Below are 23,241 nucleotides of genomic sequence, written 5' to 3'. Positions count from 1 at the left end.
TGCAACCCTAGTATATATATATAGATAGATAGATAGATAGATAGATAGATAGATAGATAGATAGATAGATAGATAGATACTACCATTCAAAAGTTTAGGGTCACTTACTCATTCTTTCTTTCTTTATTTCTTTATTTATTTATTTTATTTTTTTTTAATTTATTTATTTATTTATTTTTTTTTTCACATTTTAGAATAATAGTAAAGTCATCACAACTATGGAATAATAGAAATGGAAATATGGGAATTATGTTGTTACCACAATAAATCAAAACTGTGTTATATTTTAGCATCTTCAAAGTAGTCACCCTTTGCCTAGAATTTGCAGACATGTACTCTTGACATTTTCTCAACCATCTTCTTGAGGTATCACCCCGGGATGCTTTTTAAACAGTATTGAAGGAGTTCCCATCTATGTTGGGCACTTAGTGGCTCTTTTTCTTAATTATTCGGTCCAAGTCATCCATTTCAAAAACGTTTTTATTTATTTTTTTATAATTACAATTTTAGTTTTGTAATTAAATAAATTAATATGTTGGCACAATTATATTTTTGTCTACAAAACTAATTTCAAATATTTAAGCATACACCTTCAGATCAAAAGATTTTTAAGATCATGAGGAACATTTCAGGCAAGTGACCCCAAACTTTTTAACGGTAGTGTATATTAACTGCAACTTAACAACATAAATTTGATTACTCAAAATACATTTCTCCTATACAAGCTATACTATACTGAATTCTTTAGAAGCCTCACTAAAGTTGTGAATTCATTCTGTATCAATACAAATGTAATTTTATTGTAGATTAAAAAATAAATTAAAATAAATATATTTTTGCAAGCCTAAGAAAGAAAGTTCTTGGATGATTATAATGGAGGGGGAGGCTGCTGATGGGAGTGATGCGTTTGAATGACCACCCGATGTTCAGCTCCTCCCATCTCATCTATACCTGCATGAAAACCATCTAGACATGCTACGATGCGTTTCTTTCTTAGGTTGTGTTTATCGTGTATTTACAGCCTAAGACTCTATGCAAAAAGGACGGTGTGAAAGTTCTTTATTCGAGTCCATATGGATTCTAAGTATTGTTGAAGCCTTTTCGGACATTTCAGCGGTATGAAAGTGTCCACGATGAACGCATCTCAACAGATTCATTTCTCATCCAACTTTAAAGCTGAGTTGGTAATAATATCGGTCATATTCACGGTTATCTTTTTGGTTGGCACCGTGGGAAACTGTCTTGTGCTCGCCGTTCTCATTCGTAACGGGCAGATGAACACGAAGACCACCAACCTGTTCATCCTGAACCTCGGGCTGGCGGACCTCTGCTTCATCGTCTTCTGCGTGCCTCTCCAAGCCACCATCTACACCATGGACGAGTGGGTCTTTGGACCATTTGTGTGCAAAGCTGTGCACTTTATCATCTACCTGACCATGTATGCGAGTATTTTTACGCTCGCTGCTGTGTCTCTGGACAGGTGCGTCCTCATCCTGCTGCCCGCAATCAGCGTGCGCTATTCTTTCCAATGCAATGATTCATTCAGACCAATTCATGAATAAACGCACAATTTATTTAGTTATTACTGTTAACAATATTGAATAATTTTACCGAAGAACAGTAATAGCTGATGCCCTTCATTTAGAGAACAGCAATACACTTTTATTGTTAGCGTAACTGTTCTTTTGGCTTGTCAAATAACATTTACATCATACACGTAACAAAAATCATAATTTTTTTTATTTTTATTTTTTAGAAATGGGCGTCCTTATAAGATTAATAAAATTAAAAAGTGAAAATATGCAGTTACATATACAGTAGCCTACCTTGAGACTTGAGGAGACATTTATAGCTGATCTGACCCTAAAAAAATGACTTTCATTATCCTGTAACCTGCAGGCAGGTTGATTCAGTATACTAAATGATATTCTTGAATTAAATAAAACCAGTTAATTTATATGTTACTCTTATTTTTTTTTTTTTATTTTTTTTTTTTTTTTAGATGAAGCACATTTTTGGTTAGCTGGAATGTTTTTTTTTCTGTTTTTGTTTTTTTTTATTATTGTTTTTTCTTTTTTTTCTGTTTTTTTTTTTACAGCATATGATTAATATTGATTCAATTGATAAATCTATATTCATCATTAATGTAGAGGACCTAGGAGAGTAGAAATGATGTGATTTTAATACAATGGTGTTATTTCAATTATTATTACTAAATTTGAATAAAATGCACTGAAAATGTGCTTCATGTGATAATATCTAATGAATTGGTTTTATTCAAGTCAAAAATATGATTTAACATCACAGAATCAACCTGAATGCAGTAGGGTACACCAACAAAACTCATTTTAATGGTTAGATTAGTCCGGAATCAGGAAGAGCTCCTTAAGCCAACAATTGCAGGTTACCACGTTTTACAATGTCTTTCACAAAATCCAGATGCTAAAACACTATCTCCAATATTTGTTCATCCAGTCATGTCAAATGCTTTTGCTATATGCAAAAGGGATAAACAATTGAAAGGCAATACAACAAACATTCTGCTATCACTTAAACAGCTCTCTATTTGGGCACATGTAGCATGTAATCATAATCCATTACACATTTAGTGTCCACAATAGATTGCCAATACCCTAATGTAAATTTATTGTTGGAATTGAGACTGGATTTCGATTGCATTTATATACAGTATATTGATTGTTTTGCACTCTTCTCTAAAGATATTTCGCCATTCGGTACCCCCTGCGCTCAAGAGAGATGAGAACTCCCCGTAATGCTCTGACCTCCATTAGCATGGTGTGGGCTTTATCCCTGTTCTTCTCCAGTCCATACCTCAGCTACTATCAGCAGATGGATCTGGATGGAGCCACCCTTTGCATTCCAGCCTGGAACATTGAGCATCGTAGAGCCATGGATGTGTGCACCTTCATATTCGGCTACCTAATCCCAGTCCTCATTCTTGGTATCACATACAGCCGCACCATCCGTTACCTGTGGACCTCTATGGAGCCCATGCAGGACATGTCTGAATCCCGCAAGGCCAAGCGCAAAGTGACCAAGATGATAATCATCGTGACTGTGCTCTTCTGTTTATGCTGGTTGCCCCATCACCTGGTCATCTTATGCATGTGGTTTGGCCACTTCCCGCTTAATCACACTACCTATGTCCTTCGCATTCTCTCTCACCTGGTGGCTTACACCAACTCCTGCCTGAACCCCATTGTTTACGCCTTGGTGTCTAAGCACTTTCGGAAGGGCTTCAAGAAGGTGTTTGGCTGTGCCTTAAATAACCGAGTTGTTAACCGGGTTCACACTGTGCAGCCGGTGCAGACGGTGAGCCTGGTGGAAGCTGCCTCAAGCGAAGGCTCCAATCATAGTGAAGGGTCAACACAGGGTCGGCTCTGGAGAAAAAGTGGAAAGAAAAGTGCCTTCTTGACATTTTATGTGACATAAAACTCTCACACTCTTACCCGATGTCAAATCAGCATTCACCGTAGTATAAAACTGTTCCATTCCGGTGGCTTTTAAAAGCATTTAACATGCTGGTTATGTAAGAAAAGTTGTCATAGTGGCAGAGATTGTTAAAAAGAGAGGGAGCAGATCTTATTGTTTTTTGATGAGGACAGTGACTGATGTTTAAAATTATCTCTTGCTTCTGTGTTTTGTCAGTGTTGGCAGCTTTCGTCACTGTGCGGTGGTGGCTGTGTGTTTTGTGGCTATGCAGACCACTGTGAAACACAGTAAGGATTTCCGGAGGTATGATACAAATTAAATTATCAATGGACAGTGCTGTCATTAAGTTGTTTTGTCCAAATGTTCGCACACTGAACATTCATAACAATTTCATCAAGCAGATCTTTGAGCTATTGGATGATTTATTTAATAATTTTTAATTTCATAAAATTTATTTTTAGAAAAAAAACTGAAATGTTTTCTGCCATTCTCAGCTCCATTAGGCATAGTGTAATAAATTAGCTGTTGATGTATTCACTCAAAAAAAATTTTTTTTAGATTTACACATTTCAATTACATAACATATCAACGAAATTGAATAGAGTAATTTTTAACTAAATAAAATAAAACAACGTAATATTTTAAGTTTTATTAATTTAATCTGACTGAAAATAACACAATTCAATTTTATGGAATTTTGTAATGTAATTTAAATGCGTAAATCTTAAAAATAGGCACAAATATTCCTTTGAGTGTAACCAATGCACCAAAAAAAATAAAAATAATAATAATAATAATAATAATAATTTGATTCTTTTCACAAGCATTCATGGAGTACAGCTCAAGAAAAAGTTGATTTTGCCACATTAGAAAAGGCATGTTTAAAAATGTGTCATGTATCTAGTCAAGTCAAGTTATTTTTATTTGTATAGCGCTTTTCACAACACACATCGTTTCAAAGCAGCTTTAGAGGAAATCATGCATTAACAACAACAGAAACAAAAATGAAAATGTAATATCTATAATGTCTTACAGTGATCATTGTGTAGTTTGATTAAATATGATTGTAAGATGTGTATAGAAATTAAATAATAATTGTATTTAGAAGCCCTGTGAGCAAGCTGAAGGAGACTGTGGCAAGGAACACAAAACTCCATAAGATTTTGGTTTATGGAGAAAAATAACCTTGGGAGAAACCAGGCTCACTGTGAGGGCCAGTTCCCCTCTGGCTAACCAGCATGAATATAATGCTAATATTAGTTATTTGTGTGCAGTGCAAGTCATGGTTTTAAAAATTGTAAATTAAGTAAGCATTAAGGTCCAGTATTTAAAAAAAAAAAAAAAAAAAAATGATTTTTTTATTTTATTTTTTTTAATATTATTTTTTTTAACAACCATACCATTTATTGTAGATATACTACAATTACTTAAAAAAGAGGGGGGAGAACAGAATTTTAAAAGTTTTGTGATCCATAAGGTGCAGAATGCAAACCACTGCAGCATGGATACAGTCATTTAAATGCACGTCCCTTAAAAATACAGATTCCGCTGCAGTTTGTAGCTCATAATTCTCCATTTAAAATCCTAACAACTGTCTTCCCCATTCGGTTAATAGTGAGCTTCAATAGGAGCTTGCCACACGTGCTGCTATGTTCGCTTTGAACACCTTGCTACTGCAAGTGGTTTGACTTTTATCAGACAATTTCTTTTTCTTAAAGGGAAAAAAAAAAGTATGACACTTTGCTATGAAATAAAGCCCTTTTAAATATATTTAGGGCTGATTTAATCAGATCTGTTCAATGTTTTAGTCTAAAAAAGAAAACACAGGTGGGAAGAAGGGGTCGTCACTGACATGCACTATCATATCTGGACTGTTAATTGAACTATTATGGGCAGGAAGGGGGTGATGGGTTGAAAGACAGTGTGGTCCCCAAACATTTGAAAATCATGTCAGTCAAAGGACTAGATGGATTAAATTACAATTCCATATTTAAAGATTACATTAAGGCAGGAGGACATGAATGTACACATAGGACACATATGTAGCCCCAGATTGTAGAAATTCATAACTTTTCTACAGTGTATTTTCTCTGTTGATATCCTGCAGGCAACATTGTACTGTATCTCTCTGATCTTTTAAATACATTGGTAAAATACCAGCGATGCAAACAGCAGCCAGGCCAAAACCACAAGTTATTCCTTTAAACATTACGACATCATATTTACATGTTGTTTAGTTTTTTTTTTCTTTCATTCTGACTTGAGGTAATGTATGGCGCCCGAGTGCAATTTATATTTGTGCTACATGTTAAAAAAAGAATATACGAAAACACAGAATAATTATTATCCACCATGAAGGAAAACAACCTGCAGCTTATGATATGCTGGAGGACCACTTTATGTTAACACTCTCACAGATAATGAAAAAAAATTAAAAAAAACTCATTTATTTCAGCTTTTTCTTTTTACTAAGATATCACTTAGCTTGATATCTGTTCTGTGGGACTAGCACTGGCATAAATAATTCAGTAATTGTTGTGAAAAGTCTATTTTGCTTTATTAAAAAATAAGAATCTGTATCTATGTGGTGCAACCTTATGTGTGATTTCACATTCTTTGAAAGCTGACAGAAAAACAAATCCAAGTGAAAACAAAGTTTACAATAAGGTAAGAATTGTGAGAAAAAGAAAAGGAAAAAAAAAAACCGTGTGTGCCATTTAGAGGCTTGGAAAAACATTGTAACAAGCTATAACATTTTTTTTTAAAAACACACGTTTGAATAGTCTGAGGGTTGAGTGTGGAAAACCATTAATTTCCAATGACCTTCTGTATTCAAATCGCAAGATCAACTCTGGGGTTGCGACCGAGATCATGTAAAGAGGGTCACTCAACTCTTGCTAAAACGGAACCAGATTGCACTCACTGTCGAGATGGGGCAGTGGCCTACTTTGATTACAGCCTCAAACTAACATAAATCTTGGCTAAATTGGCCCACAACACAATCTGTAGCCAATAAATCGAAAACAAAATTGTCTACCGAGTTTCAGAAACAGAAAAAAGTCACATGTTCAAAAAATCTGAAGAAAATATCCAGTATGAAGCATGGCACCAAAAGTCCATTGAATCACATGTCTAGATGTTACATTATTGTTTCAGGGTTGAAAGGCACTATTTTAGAGCATACTCCATTAAAAGATGCAAATTCAATGCCAGTGGGAATGTTTTCTAGTGCAAATAGTCATGAGTGTATACATATACTGTATATATATATAATTATGTGCCTAACTGTAAAAAGGCATATCCACAAACCATTGGTTTATGATAAGGTCAAACTATTCGCAGGGGTCTTCTGAGGTAGCAATGCCTGGGATTATGTAACTTCAGGAATTTGTCCAAAACATAATAACTGAATTATGTAAAGGAGATACAGACAGAACGAGGAGTGGGAAAAGTTAAGTAGCCTTCAAAATGTGTCCCCACAAAATCAAAATTAGTTTACACAATTTTCACACACTTATTCCTAGAGTAAACATGGTTAAGAGTGCCCACTTTTTAGTCGACATACTACTTAGTAATTGACTGAAAAGTCATTACAGTTGGCAACCTAGTAAGACTGCAGAAAGAGGAAAGTGAAAAGACGAGATGCATGGCTTTTAAGATAGAAATGCAGAATGTATCAGAGTGCAATTTATCAATTTTCTCAAGCGTTATGTAACCATTCTGTTCAGATGCATAATGATAGAGAAGCATCAAGCTTATGTGCGGAGAACAATTTTCTCAGCGTTTCCCCTTCAAGCATAAAAATCTAAAAGAAACAAAAATGGGGTACCAATTCTCGAACTATTTTAGTAATTGATGCAAGTGAAGTCATCTAGTGAAATATCAGTTTGTCTTAAAGACAGTACGTAAAGGTGCTTTGTATCTTATTATGTAATCCTATTTTTCTCTTTCCTTTTTTAATATAAAATCTGCAGCATATTTTCCCAGGTGATATGTCCTCCTTTTTTCAGTCAGTCAGTCTATGGAGACATCTAATATTCATAAAGACTATCAACTAATTATCAATATCGGTATCAAAAAGACATTACTGAAACCCAAGTATCAATGTGTCATAGACATTTAATATTGCATTTTCTATATATTGTAGATTGGTAGCTTTATGACGTCAATACAACTCATAAAGTTGGCTTAGATAACAGATAGCTACATAAACATGCATCCTCAAGTGCCGTTTACAGCTACATTGATTACAGTAATCAGGAATGTAAAATTTTGGTATTCTGCCAAAGCATTTAAAAACTGCCACAAAACTGGCACTAGTGCACAGATTGATGAATAGTGTTTTTTTAAATCAGTTTTGTTTTCTCTTATTTATCCGATACACTGGAGTTTAAATATGTACATTCTAATACAACCTATAAGCTTTAGCTTCTTTACTCACTACCACAACGCAAAGCATACATCATTTATTAATGTTAATAAAAAAGAGGGAAAAGGGGGAAAAAGACCTGACTTTTTTAAAAAGCACTTGTGATCAAACAAAGCTGGGAGAAAAAGAAAGATTGTGTTTGTGCACGTAAGAATAAAATGAAAAATGAACCCTATATGGATTATACTGAAATCTTTTGACACTTAATTTATGTTATTTGGCAACCCCAGTGAGAACGCGGTCAGTGAGGATTCTTCACGTGGTGTCGAGAGGGGTTCTGCTGTCTGAAGCTCAGTTGTTTTGGACCTGAGGTTGATTGGTTGATTGGAAGCTGACTTGGCTATCTGTAGCTGCAGCCCACACATTTAAACTTGCCTTTGCCCACCACTTCCACCATCACTCATACTTTTCCATTGTAGGTTCTTTCCACAGGGCTGAACTTGGCCGTCTCTGGCTCCATCTCCGGGAGTTCACGCACCAGTGAACGAGGAACATTAGCAGATAATATTTCTATGAGTGGGCTCATCATTGGATAATACACTTGCCAAACTGTCTCAAGTGACATCCTGCTATCCATGTAAATTGCACCGGCAAGTTATTCAAAGATGTCTCCCATGGCTTTGGGGACCTCAATGTCTTCCTCTTTCTCCTCATCTTCCTCAGATCAGCGAAGCTCGGAATCCAGTCTTTGCATTTCGTTCTTCTCCAGCTGAAATTACACAAAATCAGCGATCACGTGGAACAGTTCTTGTGAGACAGCTTTCAAGTACTTTTGGTAATCGTACTTGACAGCCAGGTTAGCAAATATGGTGCTGTTGACAAGTGCAGAGTGCAGGTCAGTCAGCACGCCCAGGGAGTGCTGCCGCGGATCTTCATAAAGGTTCTTTGTTATGAGGTAGTGTAAAATTGCATCACCAAGGAACTCCAACCGCTGATAACAATCTGTGATGATGTTGTAATGATACGAGATGAGGGTGAAGGCCTGCAGAAGATACGCCTTTTTTATTTATTTTTTTTTTAAATGAAGTTGATCTTCTTCTCAAAGTTCTCAAAGCCTGAAATGAGGTGGTTCAGGGTCCGTTCAGCATCTGGGTGGTCGAACGTGCAGCGTGGAGGGATCTTCACCCAGCCATACTGCAACTCAGTTGACCCCACGGAACTCTGCTTCTCCACAGGGAGCACCTTCAGGCCGAGGGAGCACAGGAACATTTGGGCTGCCCTCTCCCCACAGCTGGTGAGGTAGCATCTCAGCAGGGCCTCCACACAGTCGGCAATGCTCTTATCTGCGATACACTGCTCGGTGTGGAGGTCGTAGGAGATGGAATGCTTTCCAATATCTGTGCCATAATTTTCCTTGGAAGGGTTCCAGAATACCACCTTGAAGTCATCCTCCTCACCTGCTTTGCTGGGATCCAGGTAGCACATGGCATCCCAGGAAATGTAGTCAAACTCCTCAGCACCACTGTCTGGGGGAAAGGGGCTGTTGTGTTTTTTTTGGGGGGGGGCGCTTTCCATTCGTATCTGGGTTCGGACAGCTGGAGCGATATCTTCTTCCCGAAGGCGCCGGAGCCAATCAGCATGTTATCGATGAACCTGATGTGATCAGAGTCATATTCCAGCACATCATCAACATTCACCTCATCCATAGATGGCTCAACCTCCACATCCTCTCCCTCATTATCATCTTCCTCATCAACACTGGCTTTTCCATTGTGCAAATCTTTATTCTCATCTGAGTCCCACTTGTCTGTGCTGCTTTTGTCTTGATTCAAAATGTAGCCCAGAGGCAACCAGTTTACAGGAGGATTGAAGATGGACACCACCATTCGACTAGGAAGGCCCTTTTTCTTGCCCAGATGGTAAAGATTACAGTTGCTAACATTCTTGCTTCTCATGTATGACAGCCTACCCTCATGGGCATCAGGATATGTACAGAACAGGGAGGTGGTGATGGTATGTTTCAGAAAAGAGTCCCCCAACATTTCTAGCCTCTCTAGATTTTTGAGTTGCTACAGTATGCAATAAACTGGCATGTCAATATTAGGTCAAAAATGGCAAAAAAGAAACAGCTTTCTCTAGAAACTCATCAGTCAATCATTGTTTTGAGGAATGAAGGCTATACAATGCTTGAAATTGCCAAAAAACCCAAAGATGTCATACAAAGTTGTACACTACAGTCTTCAAAGACAAAGGACAACTGGCTCTAACAAGGACAGAAAGAGATGTGGAAGGCCAAATGTACAACTAAACAAGAGGATAAGTACACCAGAGTCTCTAGTTTTAGAAATAGACACCTCACATGTCCTCAGCTGACAGCTTCATTGAATTCTACCCACTCAATACCCATTTCATGTACAACATACAATACAAGTGAATGGGTGCCAAAGATTTCAAGCTCCAAAAATCACACATGTCAGCATAAAAGTAACCCATAAGACTCTAGTGGTTAAATAAATATCTTCAGAAGCGATATGATAGATGTGGGTGAGAAACAGATCATTTCTACATTCTTCTTCTTGTGTTTATGATAATTCACATTCTTCACTCATATCGCCCCCTACTGGGCAGGGAGAAGAATTTCTACAAAGAAAGGACTAAAATATCGATCAGTTTCTCACCCACACCTGAGAATATGGATTAAAACACTGGAGTCATATGGACTACTTTTATGATGCCTTGATGTGCTTTTTGGAGCATCACATTTTTGGCACCCATTACATGTTTTAGCACTTAGATACTTGGTTTCTAGCGTTAGCTCATTTGGTTGCTAGGCAGTAACCAGGGTGATACTCAAAAGGCTCCTTGCTAGCTTGAGTCAAATGAGCCAACCCAGAAGTCTCTACGATGTTCTGGTGCAGAGATGTGTTTTTTGCTACTTGGTTGCTAGGGTGAGTTAATTTGGTTGCTAGGCAGTTTCCAGGGTGTTACTAACAAGGCTGCTTGCTGGCCTGAGTCATACAAGCCAACAATGAAGTCTCTATGTTATTCTGATCTGGAGATATCAATGTAAGCTGGGTGCACTAAATGGTTGCTTAAGAGTTACAGACAGACAGACAGACAGACAGATAGATAGATAGATAGATAGATAGATAGATAGATAGATAGATAGATAGATAGATAGATAGATAGATAGATAGATAGATAGTTTGAAGAGATTTGGCCCATTTGAACAGTCTGTTAAAGTAAGTCTATGGGATTTTTGGGAGTTTTGGTCGTCCGTTTTAGGAAAACCGATCAATTAGAAAAGATATAGAACAGTCTGAAGGTCTGAGCCGAGTTTGGTGGATGTAGCTTGAAAGCTCTAGTTAGTCTAGTTAGTGTTAGAAATTTTAGTCTCATAATAATAATAATAATAATAATAATAATAATAAGTTGTCAAGCCAACATAATGATAATAATGATGCTAATAATATAAATAATTATTATGTATTAACATAATTAGTATTATATATATATATATATATATATATATATATATATATATATATATATATATATATATATATATATATGCTTTCCAGGTTTTTATTTTTTATTTTTATTGTATATTATTTTTCCAATATTTAGGTAATATTTGAATAATGCTTTAAACTCAAAATTTTTTTTTGCCAATTATAAGATTTACATTTATTCATTTAGCAGACACTTTTATCCAAAGCGCCTTAGAAAATGAGATTCAATTGAGTTGTGCTACAACTGAAATGAATAAAACGTAAAATACTATGGTTTTTATATTTTATTTTGTTTAAGATTACTCAGTTCAAGTGTATTGGATCTTGTTATGAAATTAATATGCATTCAAATTTCTTTCTTTTTTTTTTTTTTTTTTTTTTTTTTTTTTTGAGTGAAGAAATTAATAGACTAAATCTGATGTGTAAATTCATTGAACTCATCAAGAGGGCGCCAGTATCATCATAATTATGCACATTATCATATGGGACTTCACTGCACGCCACCTAGCCTACATTTATGACCGTGTTTCCAATTTCACTCATCAACCAGCCTTAAGAAAACAAGCCTCAAATGACGGGTTATTGATTTTTTTTTTTTTTTTTTTTTTTTATAAAGGCGCACTTCAGTCCAGAGGAGCTCGATGAATGTCTCGGAATATGCGCTTATATTCGCGCAGAGGTTTTCGAAACACGACTCCAGCTCCAGCTGATCCCATTGACAGTAATGCCGGCGAAAGACCCGCTTATTGAAACACTAAAAGGTAGGATATCCCAAACAGTATATAATCATATGCATCTGTAAAGACTGTGTTTGGCCTTCGATTTGAGGGGTTTTGTCTTATAGTTCAGCTGTTGCTTCTTCACTCAAACTGAAGAGCTTGTGGTTGGTGGACTATCAGTGCTGCCTGTTGTTATGATGACTCAGGCTGAGACCGGCTACTTGTTTTTACACAATCAGACAAGCCAAATTGAATTAGTGAGGTTGGACGTATTGGAGGTGTGGGGCGCGTTCACATAGTGTACTTGCTTTCCGTCTCCGTCTCTTTTTTTTTCATTTTTGGTCTGTGCACACGTAGACGGACTCTTTGGCCCTTACGTCGCGTCTTGAAAGCATATTATTGCGTTCATAAACGTTTCAAAGACGCCCGTGTCCAAACAAGTGGCCATTCAGAACGAACACGTACTTTAAAAACAACAAAAAAAAAAAAAAAAAAAAAAACGTTTCGTGCAGGAGCGCCGCGTTTTAGAGTCGTGCCATTTTAATAATATAACTTCAGCTGTTGAAAACGCGTATCGAGACACCTGCGTTCTGCTCTTTTCGTGGCGCTGCGTCTCTTTTTCTTTGCATAAGATATGTTCGGTGTGAACGGCCCCTGTTATTCTATTGCGCTCAGTCTTGCTGCAGTGACGCGCCGTATTTAAAACGCGACGCTCATAGCAAAGAACGTGTCCTGTGTGAATGTGGACTGGGGGAAACACGCACAGCTGGTGAGCTCTACGGCAACCAGGATGCCAAAGCTGCTGTTTTGGTCTGAGTTAATGATGCAAGTATTATTCCAGCCATATCACGTTATCCTATTCACCATGACAGAAAAACAACTATTAACCATCATCTGTACGTTTATTCACAGTGTGCATTCTGAATTTAAAATTGGAGGGCACAGTGACTGACTCCAGCCCACACCTGGCATCGTGCTGTGAGCTCCTCGAACTTATACTGCGAAAGGGACTACAACGTGAGCTCCACACACCAGCACGTATTAGGCTACTCTCCGATACATAAACATACACATATGAGAACGCAAATCATCAGTTGTCACCAAATGCACACAGAAGGGCCATTATAACATTGACTTTGCACACATTATGAGAAAAAAAAAAAAAAAAACAACAACAAAAAAACATATGTAACAAATACAAGATGATGTTTAGTACAATCTACAGATAGTAAGGATGAAAAAAATAAAATAAAATAAAATACCAAACAAATAAAAGTGAATATAAATGATACTTTCATTTCTCTGTGTAATAAACAGTGGTGCATACTGTATATGTTTTTAGAGCCCATTCTCAGTTTGGCACATAGAGATTACTGGCATTGTTTTGAACAGCTTCTGCAGCACGACTCATGTGGCAGGTGAGATTGTAACTCTTAAAATCTGCCTTAACAGTTAAAGCTGAAGTGTGTCATTTTTTCAACTTTAAAACACTTTCTCCTATCCCAGCTACAGTATATATATATATATATATATATATATATATATATATATATATATATATATATATATATATATATATATATATACATTAGTTGGCCATTTATTGTTTGATTTCCCCTAAAAATGGAAACACTGTGACCCAGTGGGTCTATTCAATCACTGAGCTATTTGTTTGAGCATCCCGACCAGCCAGACAATCTTTTTGGCCGAATAATAGATGAACGGTGAGTGTTTTGGGAAACCTGTTTGGGGAAAAAAAGTAATTATTTCACCAGCTCCATTTGGTGATGCTAGTGCTGCTGAAATGACACACTTCAGATTAAAACAGTTCTTGCAAGGTGATTTGCAGTTCTGTTGTCTTATTAATATGCACACTGTCTGTACTCATTTGTCATCTTTGGTTTTGGGTAATACATGTCTTTTGTATTTTATGTTTTATAAATAATGGGCATTATTTGTCAGGGTAGATTATACATTTAATTTGACATGAATGATAACCTGTGTTTCATTTATGCCTAATTAAATATGCCACCATAGAACTAAGGTCTATAGAGCAAATGATTGATCTCAGTCAGGGTATTGTTGAAAATAAAATAGAATATAAATGAAAATTATAATAGCATATAAATGTGGCCTATCTGAGCAGAACTTTCTGTCTGTTCCTGAAGGCTGAGTTCCGTCTCTTTGGCAGTACAACAGACTACAGCCTGCACCAAACTTACTAACTTTCAGGGCCGAGGACGCTTCTTCATACGCCTGATGCTGATGAGAAAAACTCTGGGAAATGTAGTAAAACATCTATTACACACAAACAGAGTAATAGAGGTTAGTGTACACTCCAAAAGTGATGACTGAAAAGGCCTATCTTTTACGGATAATAAACATCAGTTCTATTCTTTGCAGTTGTATAGCCCTTACATTGCCATTCTGAGAAATGAGGAGTTTGTGGGTGAGTTTCTGTATGTTTGTTTGTGTAAGTTTCTAGCTGAGATTCTTAAAGCTAAAGTGTTTCATTTCTGCAACACTAGTGTCACTAAACAGAATTGCAAAAATAAACATTGTTTTTCAAACCACTTTTTCAAACATTGATTGGTCGAGCCAATGTTATTGTGTGGACCAAGAAGCTGTAGTGCTACCTTCAAGTAGACCTAAATATCTCCTACCTCCGAGTTGGGTGGTTGTTACTATGACACAGGGCCATTTATAGGCATAGGCGAACTAGGCTGTCGCATAGGGCACCACCTACTGGGGGGGGGGGGGGGGGTAGGCACTAGAATTGTCTGAAATGGCCCTGCTATGACGTCATGAAACAAAATGCGGAAGATGCCAAACTCAAACACATTACGAATGTTGGTAAAAGCTCTTTTTCTGTTATACCAGTAAAAAGTGAATAAACCTGCATCACTATACACAATACATATTATTATATTGTATATAATGCATGGTATCTAACAAATTATTATTACGTTTGCTTAAAACAAACTGCGAAGGCTGAGTCATTAGTTGACGGTCATATATAACAAATTAATATTTTTTAAATAAATGACATTAGTCAATCAATAGTTTTCCAACTAGAGTTTCCCACTTGTAAATACAACTTTGGTTGATCATTCATGTGCTTGGAACTTTTAATTATGATAAATCTGATTCCACTTGAAAGGCACATAAAATACCTGGAGAAAGCTATCTGTTTTCAAAACCATTTATCTCTATGGCAGTTCTTAGCTAGCGCAGGGTTACCTGAAGCATGCAAAATGGAGGCTGCCATCTTTGCTCAAGGGTGCTCAGTTCCGGGATCGGGTACAACATGACTTATCAATCGTCAATGGTGACACATAGGGAAATATGTTAGTCCATTTGACGTCTCCACAATCCCTTCAAAAGCAATCTGTCACCGGCAAAAAAAATTCTATAATGTAATTAACATTTTTGATTTAAATGTTTCTCGGGAAAACAAGGCTACTTTTGAATGGCTTTCAGTGGAGAAAAATGCTTTTTGCCATCATAGGGTGCAGTTACATTTACATTTATGCATTTGGCAGAATCCAAATCGACTTACAGTGCTATCAGGGACCTGCTACTAACCAGCTAATTCTATCCTGACCCTCTAAGCTGGACAGGCCACTAAAAACGAACAGCCAACACTGCCAAACAGATGCAGTGTTTACAATTTTTGAGGAAATCAACCTACGAATGGCTTAGTTAAAGTGGTCTGTACATAATCAGCTGGGATAGGAAAAAGTAATTTAACACTGAAAAAGTTACACCCTTCAGCTTTATGCAGTAAGATAGCCTACTGTGCGTTTGCCATAATTAACCTATTTTAACTGTCTCCAAACAGAACCATTTCTCTCACTGTCTATGGTATTGTCAGAAATGGACTTTAAGCTTAGTATTGAGGTACGTATGAACCATAATGCTAAACCTCTGCATTGGCTAAAGGCTTTTCTATGTTTTGTGTTCAGCGATGTTACCATCTGTTTCTGTATATTGGCATCCTTTTGAAAACAATGTCAATGTCATGCAATGATATGATTGGACATTTCCTCTCTTTAACTTTCATGTCAGAACTGCAGCTTCCTGGATGAAAGCTGGCTGCTTCCGGTATGATTTCAATGATCTGGCACATTTAAAAGAATATTCCTGGTTCAATACATGTTAAGCTTAATTAACAGTATTTGCGGCATAATGTTGATTACCACGAAACATTATTTGGACTCACCCCTTGTTTATCAAAACAAAGGGATATCATATGGGATAAAAATCCCGTCAAAAGTATTGCGGTCACGGATCCAAAATAATAAGCGTGAATCAAAAAATAATAAGCGCAAAAAGAAATAAGCGCAGATCAAAATAATTAGTGCAGATCAAAAAATAACAAGCATGAATCAAAAATATAAACACATTTAATATATGCTGCAAAAAAAAACTAAAAAGAAAAATTAAAGCAAAGTCAACAGAATTGCAAACAAAATCATGTTTTCCTTGGTTATATTACTGCTTTTTGTGCTGTCTAACAATTTTGCTCATATTTTCATTCTACGTGCTGTATTTTTCTTTGTTTTTGTTTCCAAGTTCTGCGCTTGGTTTTCCAAAACTTGTGAGTAGAGTTTCATGTAAATCAGGGGGCATTTGCATCGCTATGGTCCACTAGTTCTTGATCGACAACTCCTCTTCTAGCCAGTCATTCGAAGAGGAGAGGTGACGTCACTTCAATGCAACTCCGACGCAGTGTTGCCAACTTAGCGACTTTGTCGCTAGATTTAGTGACTTTTCAGAACTCTTTAGCGACTTTTGTTCAAAAAAGCGCCTAGCGACAAATCTAGCGACTTTTTGGATAAACCTTCCGTAGAAGAAAGTTGCCAGTACTGCCACGTGAGCGCGTGGTCTTGCTTTCCTGCCCGGACTCGGAGGCACACCTCTCTCTGCGTCTTCTCTGTTCAGTGAGACTGACAGAGAGAGAGGTGAGAAGGCGGATCAGCACAATCAGCTGACTGCACGGCAGCTGACATAGACGTGAATGAGCTGCACATGTGCAAACAGCGTTGTCAAGGACCAATCATGAATCTGTATTGTTTGCTCCCCTTTTGCTTTAAATTTAAAGAGATTAATTGTATTTTTTTGTAAATATGCACTTTTTTTTTTTTTTAAACATGCTCATAGTTTTTGTTTTGTTTTTGTAAATATGCTCATAGTTTTTTGTAAATATGGCTGAGCGCTGTGTGACAGAAAAGATAAGAAAGTTTCTGTCGCTTCTAACTTTCTCTCTGAGTGATTGATAGATATAGGGAATTAATAGGGTATTACAGTATGTACGGTAAGCACAGAGAAGCAAACACATGTAAAGGGCGGACACTATGCAAAATGCAAATGAGCCGCGATGACGTCATGAATATGCTAATTAGCGTATTATGTCATCTAGCGACATGACTTTTCGAGCAGGCTTTAGCTACTTTCCATTGAAACTAGTTGGCAACACTGCTCCGACGGCTGCTGCTCAATATTATATTATTTGTGGTTGATAGATACGCTGCTTGTGTCTGTTTTGAGTATTTTCTGCCAGCTCTAGGAAACAATGTGTTGTCCGAGTAGGCCATTATCATAGTCCGTTAACACATGTATTGAGTCAGCTGAATTTAGTTAGCAGAGTTTTAGTTTAGGCATTATTTAAGACTTCCTTGTTTGTAGGTTATTGGCTGCATATCTAAAAAAAAAAAAAAAACAGGCTGGGTTGGTGTGGATGTTTGATGCATGTTTTTACTAGCTGTACCAATGTAGTCACGAGTTCAGAACCCAAGTTGATCCGCTTTTCCATGAAATAAAATCCAGATCCCGACACTAAGGCCTATTACAATACTGAAGAATATAGAAATGCTTACATCTAATTGGACATTTTTTTTTTTCATTATATAAAAAATCTAAAAGGTGTGCATTATTGCTGACACCTACTTGTACACTTTGGAGTACTTGGCTTCAAATGTTACTGAAGTTGTATACTCTATGTTATGGAAATGTTTGTAAATGTTTTGGATATGTATGCTCCAATGTTGCCTGTATCTTTAGAGACGGTCCCTAAATTTGCGACTATTTTTGAATAAAGAACGTCCAACGTCAAGCCAACTTTATTGCATTATTTATTGATGTGGGGATGCTTGGTCACTTGTTTCTGATTTCACTGCAGTATCGTGGAAAAAGAAACTACATGTAGCCATGCCAACGGTGCCAATGTAGGATCAGTACATAACGGCACGTTCAGCAATATGGAAAAGCAGATCAAGTTGGGTTCTGCACTCGTGACTACATTGGTGCAGCTAGTAAAAACATGCATCGAACATCCACATTTTTTAGATAGCCAATAATCTACAAACAAGGAAGTCTTAAATAATGCCTAAACTTGGGGCCTGGGTAGCTCAGCGAGTATTGACGCTGACTACCACCGCTGGAGTCGCGAGTTCGAATCCAGGGTGTGCTGAGTTACTCCAATCAGGTCTCCTAAGCAACCAAATTGGCCCGGTTGCTAGGGAGGGTAGAGTCACATGGGGTGACCTCCTCGTGGTCACTGTGTGGTTCTCGCTCTCGGTGGGGCACCTGGTGAGTTGTGCGTGGATGCCGCGGAGAATAGCGTGAAGCCTCCACATGCGCTATGTCTCCGAAGTAATGCGTTCAACAAGCCACGTGATAAGATGCGCGGATTGACGGTCTCAGACTTGGAGGCAGCTGAGATTCGTCCTCCGCCACCCGGATTGAGGTGAGTCACAATGCCACCACGAGGATTTAGAATGCATTGGGAATTGGGCATTCCAGATTGGGGAGAAAAGGGGAGAAAATCCAAAAATGTATTAAATAAATAAATCAAAAATAATGCCTAAACTAAACTCTGGTAACTAAATTCAGCTGACTCGATACACGTGTTAACGGACTATGATAATGGCCTACTCGGACAACACATTGTTTCCTAGAGCTGGCAGAATATACTCAGACACAAGCAGCGTATCTATCAACCACAAATAATATAATATTGAGCAGCAGCCTTCGGAATTGCATTGAAGTGACGTCACCTCCCCTCTTCGAATGATTGGCTAGAGGAGCTGTCGATCAAGAACTAGTGGACCAATAGGGACACAAAAAACGCCCCCTGATTTACATGTAACTCTACTCACAAGTTTTGGAAAATCAAGTGCAGACCTTGGAAACAAAAGCAAAGAAAAATACAGCATAAGCGTGCAAAAAAATGAAAATATGAGCAAAATTGTCAGAGAGCACAATAAACAGTAGTATAACCAAGGAAAACATGATTTTGTTAGCAATTCTGATGACTTTAATTTTTGTTTTTTTTTGCAGCATATTTTTAATGTGTTTATATATTTTTGATTCATGCTTGTTATTTTTTGATCTGCGCTAATTATTTTGATCTGCGCTTATTATTTTGATCTGCGCTTTTTATTTATTTTTGCGCTTATTTTTTATTTTATTTGCGTTTATTAGTTTTTGATTCACGCTTATTATTTTTATTCACACTTATTATTTTTGGATCCGTGACCGCAATACTTTTGACGGGATTTTGATCCCATACAAACATCCTAGATACAGTGAGGCACTTACAATGGAAGTGAATGGGGCCAATCCTTACACATCAAAATACACACTGTTTCAAAAGTATAGTTACAAGACCTAAACATTATATGTGTTAACTCGATTTTAGTGAGGTAAAATCGCTTACTAACCTTATCTGTGTGAAGTTATGTCCAATACTGGGATCACAGGGTGTCATTGTAATGGCAACAAAGTTGTAATATTGGGGTTAACTGTACACACATATGGTTAGTACGTGATTTTATCACACTAAAATCATGTTACCATGTATAATATTTATCTTGTCTTGTGGCTATACTTTTGAAATGTTTATTTTAGTGTTTATTGACTGGCCCTATTAAGTGCCTTACTTTAACCATGATTTTTGCTTTTTTTAAATAAACGAGGGACGAGTCGAAACTTGCTTTTGTGGAAATTAACTTTATGTTGTTTGTATATAGGTATGTGCAAATGCTGTTAATAGACCCCAACTTGTATTGAACCTGGAATATTCCTTTAATTTGGCTGTTTCGGCATGAAGACGTAATGTTGAACTGCATGTTGCAAACCTTGCTTGTGTTTTAGGTTTGTGAAATCTATGAGACTGTTCCATGTCGGGAGTTGGGGGTGGTGCTCAGGTTAGCATGTTGGCATGTCGTTCCAATTCTGAATTCTGGATTTATTCAACTTATTAGAGATTTTATAGATATTAGTTATTTTTGCAAACATTCTAATCCTCTTTTTGCTGTTGGTGTTGAGAAAACGCAAGTCTAATACATTGGTACAAAAGTTTTTTGTTTACTTGAATGTATACTTAAAGCAGATATACACATTACTCAGTATTTGCAATGCATTCCAATGTCATATTATATATTATAATTAAATAGTAATAATCTTTCTCTCTTAAAGGTACCTAGATGGACGTGTGTTTGTGTTTGACTTGCTTCAGGGTAGTCAAGCTCAGGTGGACATGTTTGCAGAGCCTGGTGACATCATTGATGAAATCAATGGAATATCACTAAGGAATGCTAGCAATGGACAGGTCAGTAGAAACATGACCCAGATAATGTACTGCATGACCCTACATACTGGCATACCCCAAATTTTCATTCTGTGGTAAACTGTTACTTTACATTAAAAAATGCACTATAGAGCTCAAAATCTGACTAACATGCCACACACTTTTTCCAAAGGCAGGTGTGGTTCTTTCTAAGTTAAAGGGTCAGCCGCTTTCCATTCGTCTGATACGATGGAGAGGAGGAGATGGATCCATCTACCAGCCTTTGGTCAAACACTTACGGCAACTCAAACAGGAAAAACCATCTCTTCAGTTTGGCCCAAAACCAGCCTCTCACCAGGATAGAACTGTGGGTCAAAGGAAAGGCCAGACGCAGTGTGTGAAAGACGGCAGGTGAACAAGCAGCCCCATTGAAATTTACTCTCAATAAAGATGGCATGTGTGTTTGCAACTGTATTATTCTCAAATACCATAAACAGCCGCAGCTTGTAACTGTCTGTTCATGTTTTATTAACAGGATCCTGTATGCCGTGCATCTCCTAGGAAAAGCAAACATAGGAATGGTAGTTGTGTAAACTTCTCTTTTTATGGTGCTCCTGCTTGGCTTTAATCCATACATGTGTATTTTTGTATTAAAGTGAATAACTGATCCTAAAATCATACTTATTTCAGAGTATCTTACATATTTTGCAAGAGAACCCCTGCTGTGCATATTGTACAATGTAAAAACACTTGTGCGCAATTAAAAGTGAACTAGATCCAATGCAAATTTGGAATATTAATGTTACTTTCCTTTCATTTTAAGTATGGAGGTAAGGAGGTGTTGCAGCATGCCATTCCTGCTGTCATGGAGAGCAAACAGGCAAGAAAGGTACATTATATTTACAATTGAGCAAGTGAGTTTTCAAACATAAGCTAGTCTTGACACCTATATAAAATTTTCATGCATGCTTTCTGGTTTTGATGTTGGATAGGAAGTATTGCTGGATGTAAAGGAGACTCACCTTACCTGCACAGATAAGACCAATAAGCAGGTTTGTATTATCAGTTTTTGCATGAGAATAACTGGTGGAAAGTGAAGACTAATTAAGACAATGTCTCTCCTTTCAAACAGGAGCTCTTTCAACACCACTTCCCAGAGATATCATGTGTTGGAAGGTTTGGAAGCCAACCTGATTTGACCATTTTTGCTTTTTGTGTATTGTAAGTATCTTGAGAAAATGTTGTATAATAAACATCTGTTGATATACTATATACTTGCTTTAATGAGGTGCAAGGCATGCTGTTTCATGCCATGTTGAATCCTCTAATTGTGCTTTCCTTTTTAGCGTGAAGTGATATGGTGTTGGAATTTTAATAAATGGCAAGCAAATTATAAGACTGGTTTATCTGCATTCCATTTGCTTATCCATGATATATCCTTCCAGACTTTGGACAGGCTTAGTGTTTTTGAACTTGGCATTTACTTTTTGTTAAATGTTAGCATTGCATTGCCTGTTTCAGAGATCCACCGCAAGCGGGCAGACCAGCGGGCTTCTGTTGTGTGGTCCTACAGGCTGCCACAAGTATTGAATGTGAAGAAATTGTTAACCGTATAGGTGAGTCTGATACCACCATAATTCACAGGGTTAATATAATGAAAGGCATGACAAATCATGCCAACCCTCATTTAGTTAATTATTATTATATATATATATATATATATATATATATATATATATATATATATATATATATATATATATTTATTATTTATTTTTATATCCTCACAGCTGCTGGGTTCAAACACACAGAATGGTTTGTATGAAAAACCTCAACACTTGAGTGGACTGGAGATCTGATGAAGTTTACATGTATTTCTAAAGAAAATATATTATATTGTTTGTATTAGCATATATGACATAAGAATATTCTAAAAACGTAATAGCCTGTGCAATATTATTTTGATTGAAATACATAAAAGACAGAGTCAATGTTGTCTTTTTTGTTCCAGTCAAGATTTGATGTTAAAAAAAAAAAAAAAAAAAAAACACAGACAAACAAAGAATCTGGATTATTTTGTCTGTTTTAATAATGTACACGCATTTTAAAACACTTTAATACAAACAAGAAAACAAATCACCTCTAAATAAAAGTATGCAGTGGGGTCTATAAGTCCTGAGACAGATTTGAAAATCCAAGATTTTTTTTTTTTTTTTTTAAATAAACAAAGTTATATTTACTGTATTTCTTTATGTATTGACAAAATGAAACAAATAAATGTTATGATCCTGCACTAAAGAAAGATTCTGCTTTATTTCTAGATTCCATGTTCCATTTCAGCTCGAATGCATGCTGTCATTTAAGCAAAAGGAGAACAAACAAAATGTGATTTTTTTTAATGCTAAATTCAATTTACATTTTCACTCAAATTGTCATGCTGATAATAAAATTTGTAATGAAAAATGTAAAAAAATTGCAAACCTAAAATTGATTAATTATTTAAAATTCAGTTACATTATTACAATTATTTAATATTAAATTAAATTAGTATTAAATTATTATTATTACTATTAATATTATTATTTTACTAACGGTCTCAGACTTTTAGACCCCACT

At 36.6% G+C, this 23,241-nt stretch overlaps 2 protein-coding genes and 1 pseudogene across 4 annotated transcripts; 2 read left to right on the top strand and 1 right to left on the bottom strand.

The window, feature by feature from the left end:
• Positions 1 to 1,133: 1,133 nt before the first annotated feature.
• LOC127426796 (galanin receptor 2a-like) lies at positions 1,134 to 8,170 on the top strand. The gene is made up of 4 exons (XM_051673828.1): positions 1,134 to 1,480; positions 2,721 to 3,383; positions 3,670 to 3,756; positions 8,113 to 8,170. Exons 1-4 carry the CDS (start codon positions 1,134 to 1,136, stop codon positions 8,168 to 8,170), a joined length of 1,155 nt encoding a protein of 384 aa, XP_051529788.1.
• A 52-nt stretch (positions 8,171 to 8,222) lies between these two features.
• Positions 8,223 to 10,229, bottom strand: LOC127426795 (endoribonuclease Dicer-like; annotated as a pseudogene).
• A 1,697-nt stretch (positions 10,230 to 11,926) lies between these two features.
• si:ch211-250n8.1 (uncharacterized) lies at positions 11,927 to 22,943 on the top strand. Of its 3 annotated transcripts, XM_051673880.1 has the most exons (16): positions 11,927 to 12,095; positions 12,966 to 13,070; positions 13,396 to 13,471; positions 14,222 to 14,378; positions 14,457 to 14,502; positions 15,895 to 15,953; positions 16,122 to 16,157; positions 20,211 to 20,263; positions 20,535 to 20,667; positions 20,819 to 21,036; positions 21,161 to 21,206; positions 21,449 to 21,514; positions 21,618 to 21,677; positions 21,758 to 21,846; positions 22,147 to 22,241; positions 22,416 to 22,943. In XM_051673880.1, exons 1-16 carry the CDS (start codon positions 12,059 to 12,061, stop codon positions 22,448 to 22,450), a joined length of 1,311 nt encoding a protein of 436 aa, XP_051529840.1. In that variant the 5' UTR covers positions 11,927 to 12,058; the 3' UTR covers positions 22,451 to 22,943. The 3 variants fall into 3 exon arrangements, with proteins under 3 accessions (XP_051529840.1, XP_051529842.1, XP_051529841.1); XM_051673882.1 differs by lacking the exon at positions 12,966 to 13,070; XM_051673881.1 differs by lacking the exon at positions 20,211 to 20,263 and having other exon boundaries at positions 20,575 to 20,667.
• The last annotated feature ends 298 nt before the right edge of the window (positions 22,944 to 23,241 follow it).

The sequence above is a fragment of the Myxocyprinus asiaticus genome, chromosome 36 (assembly GCF_019703515.2).
Source record: "Myxocyprinus asiaticus isolate MX2 ecotype Aquarium Trade chromosome 36, UBuf_Myxa_2, whole genome shotgun sequence".
Taxonomy (NCBI): Eukaryota; Metazoa; Chordata; class Actinopteri; order Cypriniformes; family Catostomidae; genus Myxocyprinus; species Myxocyprinus asiaticus.
Note: the sequence above shows the minus strand (reverse complement) of the source record. Positions and strands in the feature narration are given on the sequence as shown.

Bases quoted from the DNA above. Each gene is read 5' to 3' on its own strand.
- LOC127426796 (XM_051673828.1), top strand. From the start codon at position 1,134: ATGAACGCATCTCAACAGATTCATTTCTCATCCAACTTTAAAGCTGAG. The intron at 1,481-2,720 runs GTGCGTCCTCAT...TCTTCTCTAAAG, and splicing joins GCTGCTGTGTCTCTGGACAG to ATATTTCGCCATTCGGTACC. The intron at 3,384-3,669 runs GTCAACACAGGG...GTGTTTTGTCAG, and splicing joins GGCTCCAATCATAGTGAAGG to TGTTGGCAGCTTTCGTCACT.
- si:ch211-250n8.1 (XM_051673880.1), top strand. From the start codon at position 12,059: ATGCCGGCGAAAGACCCGCTTATTGAAACACTAAAAG. The intron at 21,515-21,617 runs GTACATTATATT...GATGTTGGATAG, and splicing joins AGAGCAAACAGGCAAGAAAG to GAAGTATTGCTGGATGTAAA. The intron at 21,847-22,146 runs GTAAGTATCTTG...TGCCTGTTTCAG, and splicing joins ATTTTTGCTTTTTGTGTATT to AGATCCACCGCAAGCGGGCA.